The sequence below is a fragment of the Anolis carolinensis genome, chromosome 6 (assembly GCF_035594765.1).
Source record: "Anolis carolinensis isolate JA03-04 chromosome 6, rAnoCar3.1.pri, whole genome shotgun sequence".
Taxonomy (NCBI): Eukaryota; Metazoa; Chordata; class Lepidosauria; order Squamata; family Dactyloidae; genus Anolis; species Anolis carolinensis.
The window spans coordinates 106517025-106532064 of NC_085846.1; the positions used below are offsets into that span (position 1 = coordinate 106517025).

A 15040-nucleotide genomic window follows, 5' to 3' on the forward strand; every position below is an offset into this window, starting at 1 on the left:
CTTTACATCTAGTATGCCACCAATAGGATGCCAATTCATAAGTGTAAAGTGTGATACAAATTGCTGGGACATTTGTGTTATCACCAACAATTTTCCCAAGGGTACTATAGTATAGGCCAGAATCCCATATCAGCTATCTTTTCCTAGATCCCCACGATCCTGATGGAAAAGGCTCCAATGCTCCAATCACGATTAAAATGAACTTCTTTCTCCCTATGCAGCTGATGCCTGTTAAATTCCATTGAGGAGCATTACATTTATATTAATGATGTCAAATTGATTGCAGTCAAGAATATGGAAGAGATTAGATTTGGCACTATTGCCATGTTTGTGACACACACACACACTCACCTGCTTTACAGGGCATTGACTACATGGGGAGAAGAAGATCCACTCTATTGGGGATCAGAGCCCTGTTGAATGTTATTCTTGATAGAGGTAATTGAGCAAATAGTGGTTATTTACGGTAGTTAAGTATACAGGAATAGAATTCCGACCATAATAGTTATTGTCAGTATTTTCTGCATATAATTTAACCATATGTGTGTGTATCCAGATTATGTGACGTACATTTGTGATTTGTTGTTCATTCCAATACTTAGTATAATGAATTTATTAGTCTCCACAGAACTGTTGTTCAAAATAATATGGTATATAATCTTTAAAAAAATCTATATCATCTGAAAAGAATAGAGGTACAATACTTTCCAAGCTGGTGGTCTAGTAGGCGTCTCTTACCATGGACATTTTGTTGAAATTGTGTGACCTTTGACTTTTACCATAACAATCTCATCTATGTAACCATTTATTTTTAAAAAATAATATGTAGCTGTTAATTATTTTAAAAGGTGGTCACAATCCAGTTGATTTAACTTGTTTCGCTTAGCTTTTGTTCCAATATCAAATATAGTGGCTTTGAAAATCTGATACATGAGATGCAGAAATGAAGATAAGTTTGTTTTATTCTCATTTTAGTCAAAATCCAAAATCACATATCTCAAATCAATTTGTAAATCAGGCTGCAATTACCTTTCAGTATCCACATGCCTCTAAATTTTGTAGTATAATTCTCTGCATTATATACATATCTGATGTGATAATTATGTACAAAATATGCATAGTGGTGGGAAATTATACAGAGTAGCATTGCACAGGTGAATATATTAGAAGAAATAAACGCAAAAATTTGTGTTAAATTTTATGCATATTTTAAGTGACATTTTAATGCAGAAATAAGATGAAATAAATACTGGAAAAAGGGAGAAACTGAGACTGACCATCCCTAACATTAAGAATTTTCATGTGCTGTGAAATGTTGTACTTGGCTGGTAGTTGATTACATCCATCCTGATGGGACACAGCCAAATCCCTAAAGCTTAGTAGAGAGCTTCTTCAACATGTTGAATTTATCAACATTGCATTCGAATAACCAGATTTGGCTGGGTTCAATGAGTTTGAGATTATAAATATCTCCATGTAAGTTTACCCCAACCCCCTAACTCACTAACACAATAAGTGGCGATGAAAGTGAAGTCCATGGGCTTTATGGTGCCTTCTGAAGACCTTCATACCCACAATTTTCAATAAAATGATTTCCCCCTGTTTTTGAAGGTTTCCAGAATTGTTGATTTTTGCACTGGGGAAATCATAGGGAGGAACCCAAAAAAATATATCAAAAACAGAAGTTGATATCTGACCCTTTATCTGATGTATCACTGTACATAGGCTGAATGGTGCATAATTGTTTCTCAATTGACACACAACCCAGTGACTGAATGAAATGGGTCAGATTTCATCACCAGGTCTGTTTTCCTTCTGCAGCCCTTAGATTTTAATCACAAAGCTATGTTTTATTAATCCATTCAGCTATTTTCAATGAATACATTGAAATTACACAGATCTGGTAATAGCTGCAAATGGTCCAAACATGAAAGGCTAGCCATCTTCTCATTATAGGAATTTTCCTCCTTAGCTGCTGCTGAATCATACCAGGGAAGGTGATTTACGATAAACATGCTCTCTCGTAATTTGTTGGCCATTAATAAGTTTGTTGGATCATAAAAGAGATGCTTGCCAGTGCATGAAACAGACAGAAGCCCTGAAATCCAAACAGTATACAGCAGGGGTCCCCAAACTAAGGCCCGGGGGCCAGATGCGGCCCTCCAAGGTCCTTTACCTGGCCCCCACCCTCAGTTTTATAATATAATATTTGTATATCAGTTTTTAATATAATATTGTATATACATATAATATTGATAAAAATATCAAGGCACACAACAACAACAATCCTAATTAACTTGACTATCTCATTGGCCAGTAGCAGACCCACACTTTCCATTGAAATCCTGATAGGTTTATGTTGGTTAAAATTGTTTTCATTTTTAAATATTGCATTGTTCTATCATTGTTGTTGTTTTGCACTACGAATAAGACATATGCAGTGTGCATAGGAATTTGTTCGTATTTTTTTCAAATGATAATTCGGCCCCTCAACAGTCTAAAGGATTGTGGACCGGCCCTCTGCTTTAAAAGTTTGAGGACCCCTGGTATACAGCAATACTCCCTTTGTCTAACAAAAACATCACAATAGAGGCAACAATAGGAGAATTCACTTGATCTGGATCTCTTTTTCCTACTGTTGCCTTTTTCTAGCCTTCTCTGCGATCCTGTCTTTTAGAGGAGTCATTTGTCACAGATCCTTAAACAATAGTGATGGGAATCTGGTCTGAATCTCAGGAACTAGAAAGACATGACAAAGAAGCCCATCTTGGAAGAAACACTGATATAAATTCAATAAATAACACAACATAATTTGTTGTTATGTGTCTTCAAGTTGTTTTCCACTTGTGGCAACCCTAAGACAAATGTCTTCAAGGTTTTCCTGGGAAGATTTGCTCAGAGAGGGATTTTGCCTTAGCCTTCCTCTGCATAAAATAATTTGCATGGATGAAATTAAATAACATAGGGTTCAACAACTACAAAGTTGGTGCCGATGGATGTTTAATTTTGAAGACAAATAGGATATATTTTTGCTAGGGTTCTAGTGAGGGAAAGAGGTTAAATCCCCCCTCTTTTCTACCCTTCTGTGTCCCTAAATTGCATCTATGCAAACAATAGTCACCTCATCCTTAGTCTTAATTTACAAACAAGGACATAACTAGACCTAAATAGATAAAATTGAGAGGGGTTCGTGATCACGTTTAGTGAGGATAGTCAAAACAGGATCAGCCATAACTCATCGCCTCTCTCTTCTAGCTTCTGATTTTGGTTTGGTTTTCCTTTTAGGTGTATATTAAACATTATTATATTTTTTCCACTTAGCAGTCCCTATGCTTGCTTTGTGCTAAGAATGGCATCTCTCTCTCTAGGGACAGACAAGCAATCATGGTTTCTTAAGCTCGGTATCGATCCATCCCCATAGTGCATTCAGTTATGTTATTATGTTATTTGGATCAATTCTGTGTTATTTTTCGAAGGAAATTCTCAAAGCAGTGCAAAATTCTTTGCCAAAAAAATACTACAAATGACACACGCAAATACAAGACTTGGCAAATATAAGGGCTGAACTATTGCAGAACTAGGTTTCAAATCCTTTTACAAGACAAAAATCAGGCAAAGCTACCTCTGAGTATCCCTTCTCCAAGAAAGCTCTATGACATTCATGAGGTTACCACAAGCTGATAGGTGACTTGGGTACCTTTTATCATTTTTGTCGCATACGCCTTGTTCATGATGCTGAAGGTATCAAAGGAAGGCTGAGGAAGTTGTGATTTTGTTTTTGTTTTCGGTCCTTAGTTAAGGAATACCAGAAATGTCTTAGCTTCCCCTTCCATACCTCCCTCTTGCCCAGTTCCTTTTCATTGTACATTAATCAGATGGATGACAGTAGACTCAACATAAAGGACATATATGCCTTTTTTGCACAAAAAGCAGAGATAGCCATGTTGGCCATGAGGGAAAAAATGCACCTGTAGTAACAACAACCAAAAAGGCTACAAAAACATGTGCAAGTTTTTTAGATCTTCAAATCTGCATCCAACAAAATGCAAAACAACAAACAGCAGAAATGACACAACATGAAGGTGATTTTACAGTAGGTTTTGTTTGCCATAGAGTCAGGTAACAAACTGAAAATCCCTCTTTTACAATACCACTGAAATCACAGGAGCACTCTCCAGTTTTCATGCTCGCAATGAGGAAAGTCCTGCAGGCATCTATATGGGGCTGAACGTGAATTAGATTTCATTAGAATTAGAATAGCTCCTATGCTTGCCAGGAATGGAAAGGGCCACCATGATTTGTTTTCCTCTAGTTGTAGCAAGGTTTGCCAGAGTGAAAACTGGAAACGTCTGCTGCGACTTCAATGTCTGTGAAGGAAAGGGGATTTCAGTAGGTATTGCTTGTTACCTGGTCTGCCTGACAAGCAACAGATGCTGAAATTCCCTATTGGACTCCATCATTAAAGGTACTGGAGCCATCTCCACTTTTCAATCTGACAGATCTAGCTGTGGCTATCATCTTCAATGTCAAAGGTAAATTTCCCTTGGGTTTTCTTCTGAACTTTAAAGGAACTGCCTAAGATGCTGAACCTGTTTGAGGGGTACAGTTCAGCATTTTAAGCAGTTCTGTGAAAAATTGAATTAAAGCCCAACGCAGACTCACTGTTTCATTGATGTGAAACCCACTACCCCCTTGCATATCTGTGTATGAACCATGCCTTGTTCTACCAAAAGCAAGTCTGACTTATTCCAAAGGTTCCTTTGTCGTTCAGATTGAAACATAAAATAACCTCATCCACTCTAGCTCTTTGCTGCAATGGTAAAAATGTGATATTAGTATTCTAGGGAGCCAGTATGGTGTAGCTGAAGGCTGGTTTGGGGGTTCAGAAACCAGAGTTTGGATTCCCATTCAGCCAGCCCTGACTTAGGACAACTCCAAGGAGACTGATTATGAGGTTTTCTTGGCAGGATGTATCCAGAGAAGGTTTGCCATTGACATCTAAGACTGAGAGAGCATTGTGCCCAAGGTCAACCAATGGGTTTCCATGGCTGAATAGGAACTTGCACCCTGGTCTCCCTGAATTCTAGTCCAACAATCAAGTAAATACACCCATCAGTTCCATCTTTAGATAATGCCTGGTTTATTTTATTTTATCCATCTGATTTTGGGAGTTAAGCAGTGTCAGTCCTACTTAGTTCTTGGATGGTGAATGATCAAGAAATACCAAACGCTATATGCTCTATTTCAGAGGCTGCCAATGGCAAACTACCTCTGAGTCTTCCCTGGCTGCAGAAACCCTATGAAATCACCATAAATTGAGAGGTGACTTGAAGGCTCATGCACATACACAGAACACTTACCAGGATTAGGTATCTTTCCAGGGCAGTTTATTATAGTTAGTAAAACATACAACGCAATCATGCAGTTTAGCATAACAACAGTAGGCAAAAATACGAGTGGGTGGGCGGAGAAGGGTTTGTGTTCTCTACCATTCCCAGTTATTTTGCTTTTAATTATTTCAAAATAGGTGTGTGATTGCTTTCAGGCTCCTGAGTGGTCAGATCTTCAGGTAGTCCATTGTTCTAGAGGTTTGTGTCAGGGTGATAATGCAATTTAAAGTGGATGGGAGATTTCACAGAAGGTGGTAGGGAAATGAGGGAGCTGCAGGCGTCCACCCTCTCCTCAGGAGATGCTGGTGGCTCAGTGTTCCTGTCAAGCAGGGTAATGTGCCTGTAAATTTCACTCGACAGAAAACGCATCACAGCATCAAAGAACCGACAAAACAAGCAAACCGTGAAAGAGTGACAGCCTAACAGTTTTACCAGCAGGCAGACGGAGCTGGAGGAGGAGGAGGAGAGAGACAGAGTACTCTGGCAAGAAGAAAAGCTCATAGAAAGCAAGTGCAAGGAGATGCCAAGCACTGCTGATCATGTCTGTGGAAAAGGAAAACATTTCAGCTGCACTTAGAGTTAGCAAGAATTAATAATAATAATAATAACAACAACAACAACTTTATTTTTGTATGCCGCCTCCATCTCCCCCAACGGGGACTCGGAGCGGCTCACATGGGGACCAAGCCCTAGTAATCACATTTAAAACATCATAAAATCATCAATTAAACAATAACCATCATAATAAAAACAATTTAAACAAGCATAACATTAAATCAAAATCAGCCATCCTAGAGTTGTGGTGAGAATGATACCAAAACTCCACACAACCAACCTCCTTCAAGGAATCTTCATGTTGCATCTGTCTTAGGGTGAAAACTGGAGAGGACTCCTGTATCATTGATGACTGTGTAGAAAAGGGAATTTCAGCAGGTCCTGCATGTTACCTGTGTGCGTAACACCTTCTGAAATTCCCTCTTCCACACAACAGTTTAAGGTGCAGGAGCCCTCTCCGTTTTCCAGTATGGCAAAAGTAACCTGTGTGCACACATATACACATAAGACCACACACATTGCATCTTCTGCCAGCACAGAGCCAAAAAGACAGCTGTTAACCAAAGATTTCTCGGTACACTTTCTGGGCCTTCTGTTGTGTTCAGTCTCTGTGTTCATCAAAATCACTTAGCTTCAAGAGACCTACTGGCAACTGCACTGGTTCCCACATGTTGACAGAGTAGAAGGTACAACAGGAGGGCTACTGACTGAATAAATTTCAGTTTTAGAGTGATATAAGACACTCCCATTGTAAACAAGCTGGGCAACTAATAAGACCCTGAAGTAACTGAACACTAAACCTACCACTAAGGCCATATTTCTTTATTACTTGGCCCTCAAGGGTGCAAATGAGGTGAGTTCAAGAGTAGCAACCTCATCATATAGGATTTTATCCCCATCTTAGCATGTTACTGGCACAGTGATGGGAGAGATTCCAACTGAGCTCATCATATGACGCAGGGCTACTTCCAGCGAGGCTCTGTTGGGTTCCATCCTGGCAGTATGCCAGTAGCCTGCTAAGAGGTTACTACTTGTATTCTCAGTGAAGAAGCTGGAGGCAGCTGGGAAATGTTGTGGAATGGCAGGCTGTGGTAAGAAGACAAAGCTAGGAGCTGCCCCATGATTTTCCCCAGTGTCCCCAGGCTTCCGAACCTCCATGTGATAAGGTTCTAGGTCTCTGCCTCTCTACTCCCACTCTCTTTAGCATTAATAATTCAGGAGGGAAGTTTCTGCTTTCATTTTTGTTAATATGAGATTGAGGTTTGTTGGGATACCTCTTAACTCAATCATTCTGAAGCATATTCAGATAAAAGCTTGTTTAGCCAGGTGTTGCCACGAAGCTACCTTATTTTATTTGGTGGTTAGGACCTTCAACCAACCATAAAGATAGAAATGATGAGACCCTGAACAGTGTAGATGTATTGAGGAGACAGAGGTTCAAGAGAATCAATCTCTCTCAGATTGACCTACATTACAAATTTGTTATGGGGATAAAGTGAGGAAGTGGAGAGCCATGGATGCTCCTTTGAGTTCAATGGAGAAACAGCATGATGTAAGTGTAAGAAATAATAAAGAATACCAATATTCTACATTAGCTACTTCATTTTCTTTGTGTAACTAAATAATGTGTACTGAACCAGCAATGGACAAAGGAGATCTCTCTAGCTGCCAATCAGGATGCAAAGGAGATGACATTTTCAGTCCCTTGTCATCAGCAAATAAGGCTAAGGCAAGGAATTGCTTCTGACTGTAAAGAAAGAATCTTCCTTCTTGCAGCCCAAACTGTAGCTAGACAGATTTGCTTTTCCCAGTGTAGCTGCATGGTTGTTAAGGGGGCTGGGTGGGCATTCACAGAGTCTCACAGTACGACTACATAGTTGTACTGATCCATGACTCTCGATTATGAGTCTGTAAATGCAATACAAAATGCCAGCCAATACTGAAATTTCTAATCTGTTTGTATAATCAGCTTTAAATTTACTTTGACATGAAAACATTACCCGGAGAAAAATACTATGGGATACCACAGAAGAAATACTGTTTAACAAAGAAGCTGTAAGCTAACTCATGAGAAGAATAGAATAACTTCTGATCAGGAATGTAACAAATGACCTGCAATCTCTCTTTGTGATTCTAGCAAGCGACGAGAAGATGGTGAGCGATCAATCTTTGTACGGTTAAAAGAGGGAGGCTACAGGCTCAAGGAGAACATTCTGTTCCATCTTTATGTCAGCACTTCACCCTGCGGAGATGCACGCCTCAATTCCCCCTACGAAATCACTACTGACTGTAAGAATTGGATTTCCCTCATTTTGTTTTACTTTGAATTGTGTGTGTGAGAGAGGGGGTGTACTTCGTATTAAATTTTCATGTCATGCTTCCATATTAAGCGGGTAATAACTCACTATGGACATAATGCAAAGTATCTCTATCAATGGGCTGGAATAGAGACACAGGACTTCATCCTACAGTCCTTCTCCAAACTTTTCCATATACTCAAAACACGGAGCCCATCAGACAATACAAGATCATTCTGTGGGTTCCCCGTTAGATTTTGTTTCTTAAGAGTGTAGAAACGTAAGGATTTTAAAGACACTTGGGAATTGCCCTTAGATTGTTTCCTGTGTATAGACATGGTTTAAAAATTAGGTGTGATAATTGTTTTCTTTTCCTGAGTTCTTTCTCTTTTGTGACGTTTTCCTGTGGCCGGTCCTTAAATGCACCCCAAAGATACAGTTATTATCATTACTGTAAGGACCACAGGCAGAGCTGTAAATAAATATATTCATTTTAATTTTTATTAACAAGAATTCACAATGCCAAAGTAAAATTACTTGCTCTAGAGCAGGGGTCCTCAAACTTTTTAAGCCGAGGGCCGGTCCACAATCCTTCAGACTGTTGAGGGCCCGGATTATCATTTGAAAAAAATACAAACAAATTTCGATGCACACTGCATATGTCTTATTTGTAGTGCAAAAACAACAACAACAACAACAACAACAATGAAAGAACAATACAATATTTAAAAATAAAAACAATTTTAACCAACATACATTTATCAGGATTTCAATGGGAAGTGTGGTCCTGCTTCTGGCCAATGAGATAGTCAAGTTAATTAGGGTTGTTGTTGTTGTTGTTGTTGTTGTTGTGTGCCTTCAAGTCATTTCAGACTTTGGGTGAGCCTAAGTCTAAAATTTATTTATTATTTATTTACTGCATTTATTTACTACATTTGTATCACACCCTTCTCACCCCAAAGGGGACTCAGAGTGGCTTACAAATTATATGTACATACAATATATTATATTATTAGCATAGCACAATATTAGCATTATATATTACTATATTGAACTATACCACTATACTGTAATATTATTAGTAATATTATATGTAATATAGAATATATAATTAATATTAGTATATGGTCTTATTATTAGTGTTATATTGTATTATATTATAATATTATTATCAATATTATATGTATATACAATATATTATATTATAAAACTGAGAGCGGGGGCCAGGTAAATGACCTCGGAGGGCCGCATCCGGCCCCCGGGCCTTAGTTTGGGGACCCCTGCCCTAAAGGAATTGAGAAGTTCTCTTTGTTATAAAAAAAATGTGAGGGGAGAGAAACTAGGAGAAGTTGGCACTCTCCCATGTGATGCCAAATCAAACTGATGATTTCTGTTGGAACGGTGTAGGAAAACACGTGTGATGAGGGTAAGTAAATTCTCCGGATACTTTGGAGACAAAACAATATGAAATGCCTCACTAAAAGACAATCCTTACCCCTCTCCTATGAGATGAAGTCCACAGTCTCACTTCCACAGAGAAGCAGTTAAGGAACTGGTGCCCACCCTGAGAAATATATGGTCACACTTTACAGACTTTTCCATCTCCAGAGTAAACTCTTTCTTACCACCTCCACATATACAGCAAACATTCAATGCCATTATACATAGACAGGTCAGACAACAGTACAGATAGAGGTATACAGACATTTCCCATCTTTGGCGTCCTGAAGGTTGTTCTCGATTCCAGCCACTGGGGTGTGTTGTCACTCCATCCTCCATGTTGAAGAGCCCTGTTAATAGACTTCCTCCTTTTTTGATCTCCGGCATTTTTTTTCTGGTATTTTCCTTTATGGTGCCATTAAAATACCTCTCCATTTAAGTGGTACCTATTTATCTACTCATATCTGTTTTCCATCTGCAAGATGGGCAGTGAGTTAGGCTGAAGGTTGGCCGCTCACCCACGACCCGGGCTTAGAACTGCCAACCAAATGTTCAAAATTCTGAGTGTTGAAGGGAAACTGTTACATTGCAAGGGGGGAGATAGAATTGGGTATCCTGGGAAATTGTTTGTCTGGGTTTTGGTAGCAGCACTAGAAGGTACCATCACTTATATCTTCTAAAGAATGATGTGCCGTCGCGCCTGGGGCTGTAAACTCTTAGTGAAAGAGGCATGGACGTGACATCTTTCCCCAGGGGATTGCTTCTTGCCCTCCTTTAGGGAAACTGGAACTCCCAAGGACCAAACACTGTAGATAACTCAAAAACTGGGTTTATTGTTCACAAAGGGGTAAAAGAAAATATACCTTACAGTTTTTGGTTGTTTTAAGTCCAAGGAGCTCTGAAGCTGAGAAGCTTTTCCAGTTCCCTCTTTCTCTGGCTGTGAATGCCGGAGTAAACTCAGCCTCAGTCCAATGACCTATGTCTGAAGACACAGTCTTCCTCTGTTGCCAAAGGACTGATATGAAGGCGCTTGAGACTCCTCAACGTCGTTCAGGTTGGCCCTGAACATGAAGTGTAGGTCTCAAGGGTAAGAACCTCTGAATTGGTGTTGAGAGGTAACTTTACTTTTAAAGCCAAGTCTCTCTCTCACGTTCATCTGGTAGAGAGCTTGCTGGTGGAATGAAAAGGAGGAAACACTGTCCTACTCCAGGAAGAGGGTGGAGTCAAACAGTTGAGCTGAGTGAGCAATATAACAGGTGCAAACAACATTGATTGACAGATATAAATAACCAATCCAACTACATTTACAGGGTAAGGGCAAAATCAGGCATGATACAATTCAAATCTTGCAACTTATAGTTTGACATATAGATGGCGCCACTCGCGCCGTCACAAATGAGTATGGAAGAAGGTCAACATAGTCCTATGTCATTGTCTTTAAAGGCAAGAGCAGTCCTCTAAACTGAGCCAAGAAATACTGAGATAGTCATATATAACTGGAATAAGCTCTGTTATATGCTGCAGTCACTGGGCCACATAGAGCAATTCAGTGGTTGTATTGTGGGCATGCTGCGTTTTCTGAACTGTTTTACATTTAGATTGTGTACATTTTTGTAAGCTTTATTATATGTATATAAGGGTCCTTTATGGTTTAGGAAATAAAGTGCAAAATAATTTGGCGCATTCCATGTCTGCTTAGAGCAGCAGAGAAGAGTGACCCAGGATCAGAGGCAGAGCTGTGAGGGCCCTACGATGTGATAATGGAGGTTCTATAGTAAAATGGCTTTTGATCCAAAGTGAAGTCATTTGTTCCTTTTTGTTCTAACTGAGTGAATACTGCAGGCCAGAATTACCTGCAAAAAGCTTATTGCTGGAATTCAAAATTTAACATTTGCATCCTTTCATCTGTCAAACCGTGTTCCCTGTATTAATTTTAAAAAGAGAGAAAACAGCTGGATAATATACCCAAATGTCTCTCTTGAAAAAAGTGTTTTTGATTCATTTGATCTTTAAATCATATGTGGCGAAGATAATTGAAAACTCTCCTTTGTCAGTTGAGAACGGTTCCTTCTTTTTGTGCAAAAATGATTCAAAGACACTACTGAAACAATTAAGATACTAATAATATTACACTCCTTATTTAAATGACTCATTTTCAATCACTCTGTTGCATTGTGTTTTCTGACATAGAGGCAGATATAGCTTTTGTATCTCAGCAACATTGTGGTGTGGCCAGGTATTTCTTCCAGCAAGATCACACTGCGTGTTACATGAAAGGTTTTGATTGAATTTCCAAAAGGCTTAATTAAGACTCAAAGCTTCATAAAGGAACTGGAATTGAACCAGAGCGTGATACTCCTATGCTTCTCTCTCCAGTCTTCATGGTGAGAAAAAAATATGCACCCAAAATATGCCTGCCTTATTTAACCCCACTACAATAAATTATTGATTGGAAATGTCGCTTCTTTGGACAACAGCTCCCAGAAGCCCAGCTTGGCCAAAGATAAACATTTTCAAAATTACACAGTGAAGTTTTCAGGATCAGCCTAAGATTGCAATTTTGAATGGGGAAATGCTGGATTTGCACTTTGTAAAAAGAGAAAGCACTTTGGTTGTACAGGCAGTCCCCAAATTATATAGGTTCGGTAGGTTTGTTCTTAAGTTAAATTCATATGTAACTCAGAACAGGCACATTTTCAAGTGTAACTCCAGGCAAAAAGTATATCTGTTTTAACTTTGGCTAGCATAGGTAATGGTTGACACCCCTATGGTGTTTGCTTTGCTGTCTGTGCCCCTATTCATAAGATTCCACCTCACTTTCTGTCCCTGTGATAATTGGATTTTGAAAAAAAAATGGCTTGTTGTGAAAACAAGGATTGTTGAGAAAGCTTCACTGGACACACCTTTTCCCCACGATAATGCTTTCAGGGGTAAATTTCCCTTCAGAGGGTATATTTTTAATCATCATAATAATAATAACTTTATTTTTATACCCCGCCTCTATCTCCCCAAAGGGGACTCAGGGCGGCTTACATGGGGCCAAGCCCGAATAAAAACAGTAGCAGTATAAAACACAGCAATAGACAAAAACATGCACAATTAAAAAATTTAAACATTAGCCAATAAAAACAAGAACTAATAAAAGCATGGATTAAAACTGAGAGATTGTAAAAGTAGACTGGGTAAGGTTTTTCTCACTTCCTGATGTCTCAGCCCTATTATTTACTAGAGTTGTTTGTAAGTTGGATGTTTCTAACTCAGGGACTGCCTGTACTGTACTTGCAAAGCACAATTGATATACTTTGCAAAGCAACTGCTCTGTGAGTTAATTAAAATAAGATGCACCAGAGCTGAGCTGCTAGAGCAAGGCAGAGCTCCTTGTAAAACCACAGCTCTTTCACTAGCTTAATTAAGATGCACTTCACCAAACCTGCCTTGCTGGAGTGATTCCTGTCTACAGCTCCACAAGTTATTCTCACAAGACCATAGACCTAGTGAGCTAAGCAAAAGAATCCTAGAACAGAACTGGCAAGGTTTTGTCAGGCTGGATTGCATATGGAATGTATAAAATGTATTCATTTTAATGGCATTGGGCAACATAAAAACACTGATTTAAATCAAGACTTAGATTGTGTCTTCCATTATAAAAAAATCAAAATTTCAATTGCTATATTGTGATCCAGCTGTTTCACACGGAAACATGACAATAACCAGTTGTTGAGACTTGGGCTGGATCTATACTGCCAAAAAATGATTTTTTTTTTCATGTCACCAAAGCCTCTGGTGGCACAAAGGGTTAAACCCTTGTGCCGGCAGGATCTCGGCAGTTTGAATCCGGGGAGAGGGGGTGAGCTCCCTCTGTCAGCTCCAGCTCCCCATGTGGGAACATGAAAGAAGCCTCCCACAAGGATGGTAAAACATCAAACATCCGGGTGTCCCCTGGGCAACAATTCTCTCACACCAGAAGCGACTTGCAGTTTCTCAAGTCGCTCCTGACATGGAAAAAAAATAATGAAATTTAACTGCATTATATGGTTAGTGTGAATCCATATAATGCCATTTGAACTGCATGACATGGGTCTACACAGAGCATATAATGCGTTATTTGGCAGTGGAGATCCAGCCTTGGATAGACATTCATTGATGAGAAAATGATCCTCAACTTCTGTCTCTCTCTCTCTTCCCATTTCACACGCATAAGCCTTTGGGCTGCCAACTGGTCTTTTCTGACAATATAAACTGCTTTGTTATAATTCTCCTTTTAGGGGTATTTTGGATATCTCCACTACAATAGGGCTTTTTTTCTAGATGAAAATTTCACAAGGGAAAAACTTCATTCCTTGGCCTTTTACATCAAACAATTGATGATAAGCTGAGCATTCATACTTGCACTTTCTCTTTTTTCCTCTTGCCTGTTTGCTCTCAATTCATCCATCTTCCATCGCTTGCAATGGTTATTGTCCCTTGCCAGACTGACAAAGAGGCAGGCAAATCTAGCCTGGCCTAGGGCTGTCTCTCCTCTCTTTCCCCCCTGGGCTTCTTTTCTCTCTCTTTTGCTAACATGTTGTATTGCCTTGTGCCATTGATTTCCTGATAGCCCAGCTCCTGCTTTATCCCAGAGTCCCGTTAGGTCTGTAACACACCATTGCATCTTCTCTGCATGCGGTCTTCCTCCTGCTTGTCTATTAACCTACAGCTGTGCCAGGGCTGTGATGCAAGCACATTCAGTAGTGCCTCCATCTCAACAGGATCCTCACGCAACCACAAAGAACTGGGTCGTTGGGTTTGTAGGTAATGTAAGGGTAAAGGGACGGAGTCTGGATTCCTCCTCCCCTCAGCAGAAATCCAGGAGAAGACCACAGGAGACCAAAACATATCTTTAGGGGAGGCGAGAGAATAGACACATGTTTACTATTGATTCTGAAACATAAAAAGCAGAGCTGCCAGCTATTTAATCAATAGATTTATCAGCGAAAGCTTTAGATACTAGCTGGAGGCCAATTTATTTTAAAATATATAGCCAAAGCTTGAATACAGATTTTTTTTCTGAATTGTTGAAGCAAATGCCAGGTGGCTAACCATTAAGTCATGAATAAAAGTTTATACTAATTGTTAAAATGGAAATACTATCTTACGACCTCATCACACTGAGAGAAATTAGTGTCTTAACACGCTGCCAGGACACTTCCAACTAGGAGCCCGCCAGATGCCTTCACACGGTGTAAGTCAACTTACAGCAGGGCTCCATAGAGGAAGCATCCTGGCAATGTGCTAGGATGATTCCCTGGGAACACGGGAGGCTTCCCATGTTCCATAGGGAAGAACAGGAGGAAGTTGAATGCTTCCCCCACCCCATGG

The 15040-nt window shown here is 39.5% G+C and overlaps 1 protein-coding gene across 2 annotated transcripts in view; it reads left to right on the forward strand.

Moving 5' to 3' along the window:
- Nucleotides 1-15040, forward strand: part of adarb2 (adenosine deaminase RNA specific B2 (inactive)) — a 396595-nt gene that overhangs the window by 338353 nt on the left and 43202 nt on the right. For both annotated transcript variants that reach the window (XM_062984187.1, XM_008112320.3), the window contains one exon: nt 8083-8234. In XM_062984187.1, the coding sequence (XP_062840257.1) occupies nt 8083-8234 (152 nt within the window). The remainder of the gene's footprint in view (nt 1-8082; nt 8235-15040) is intronic.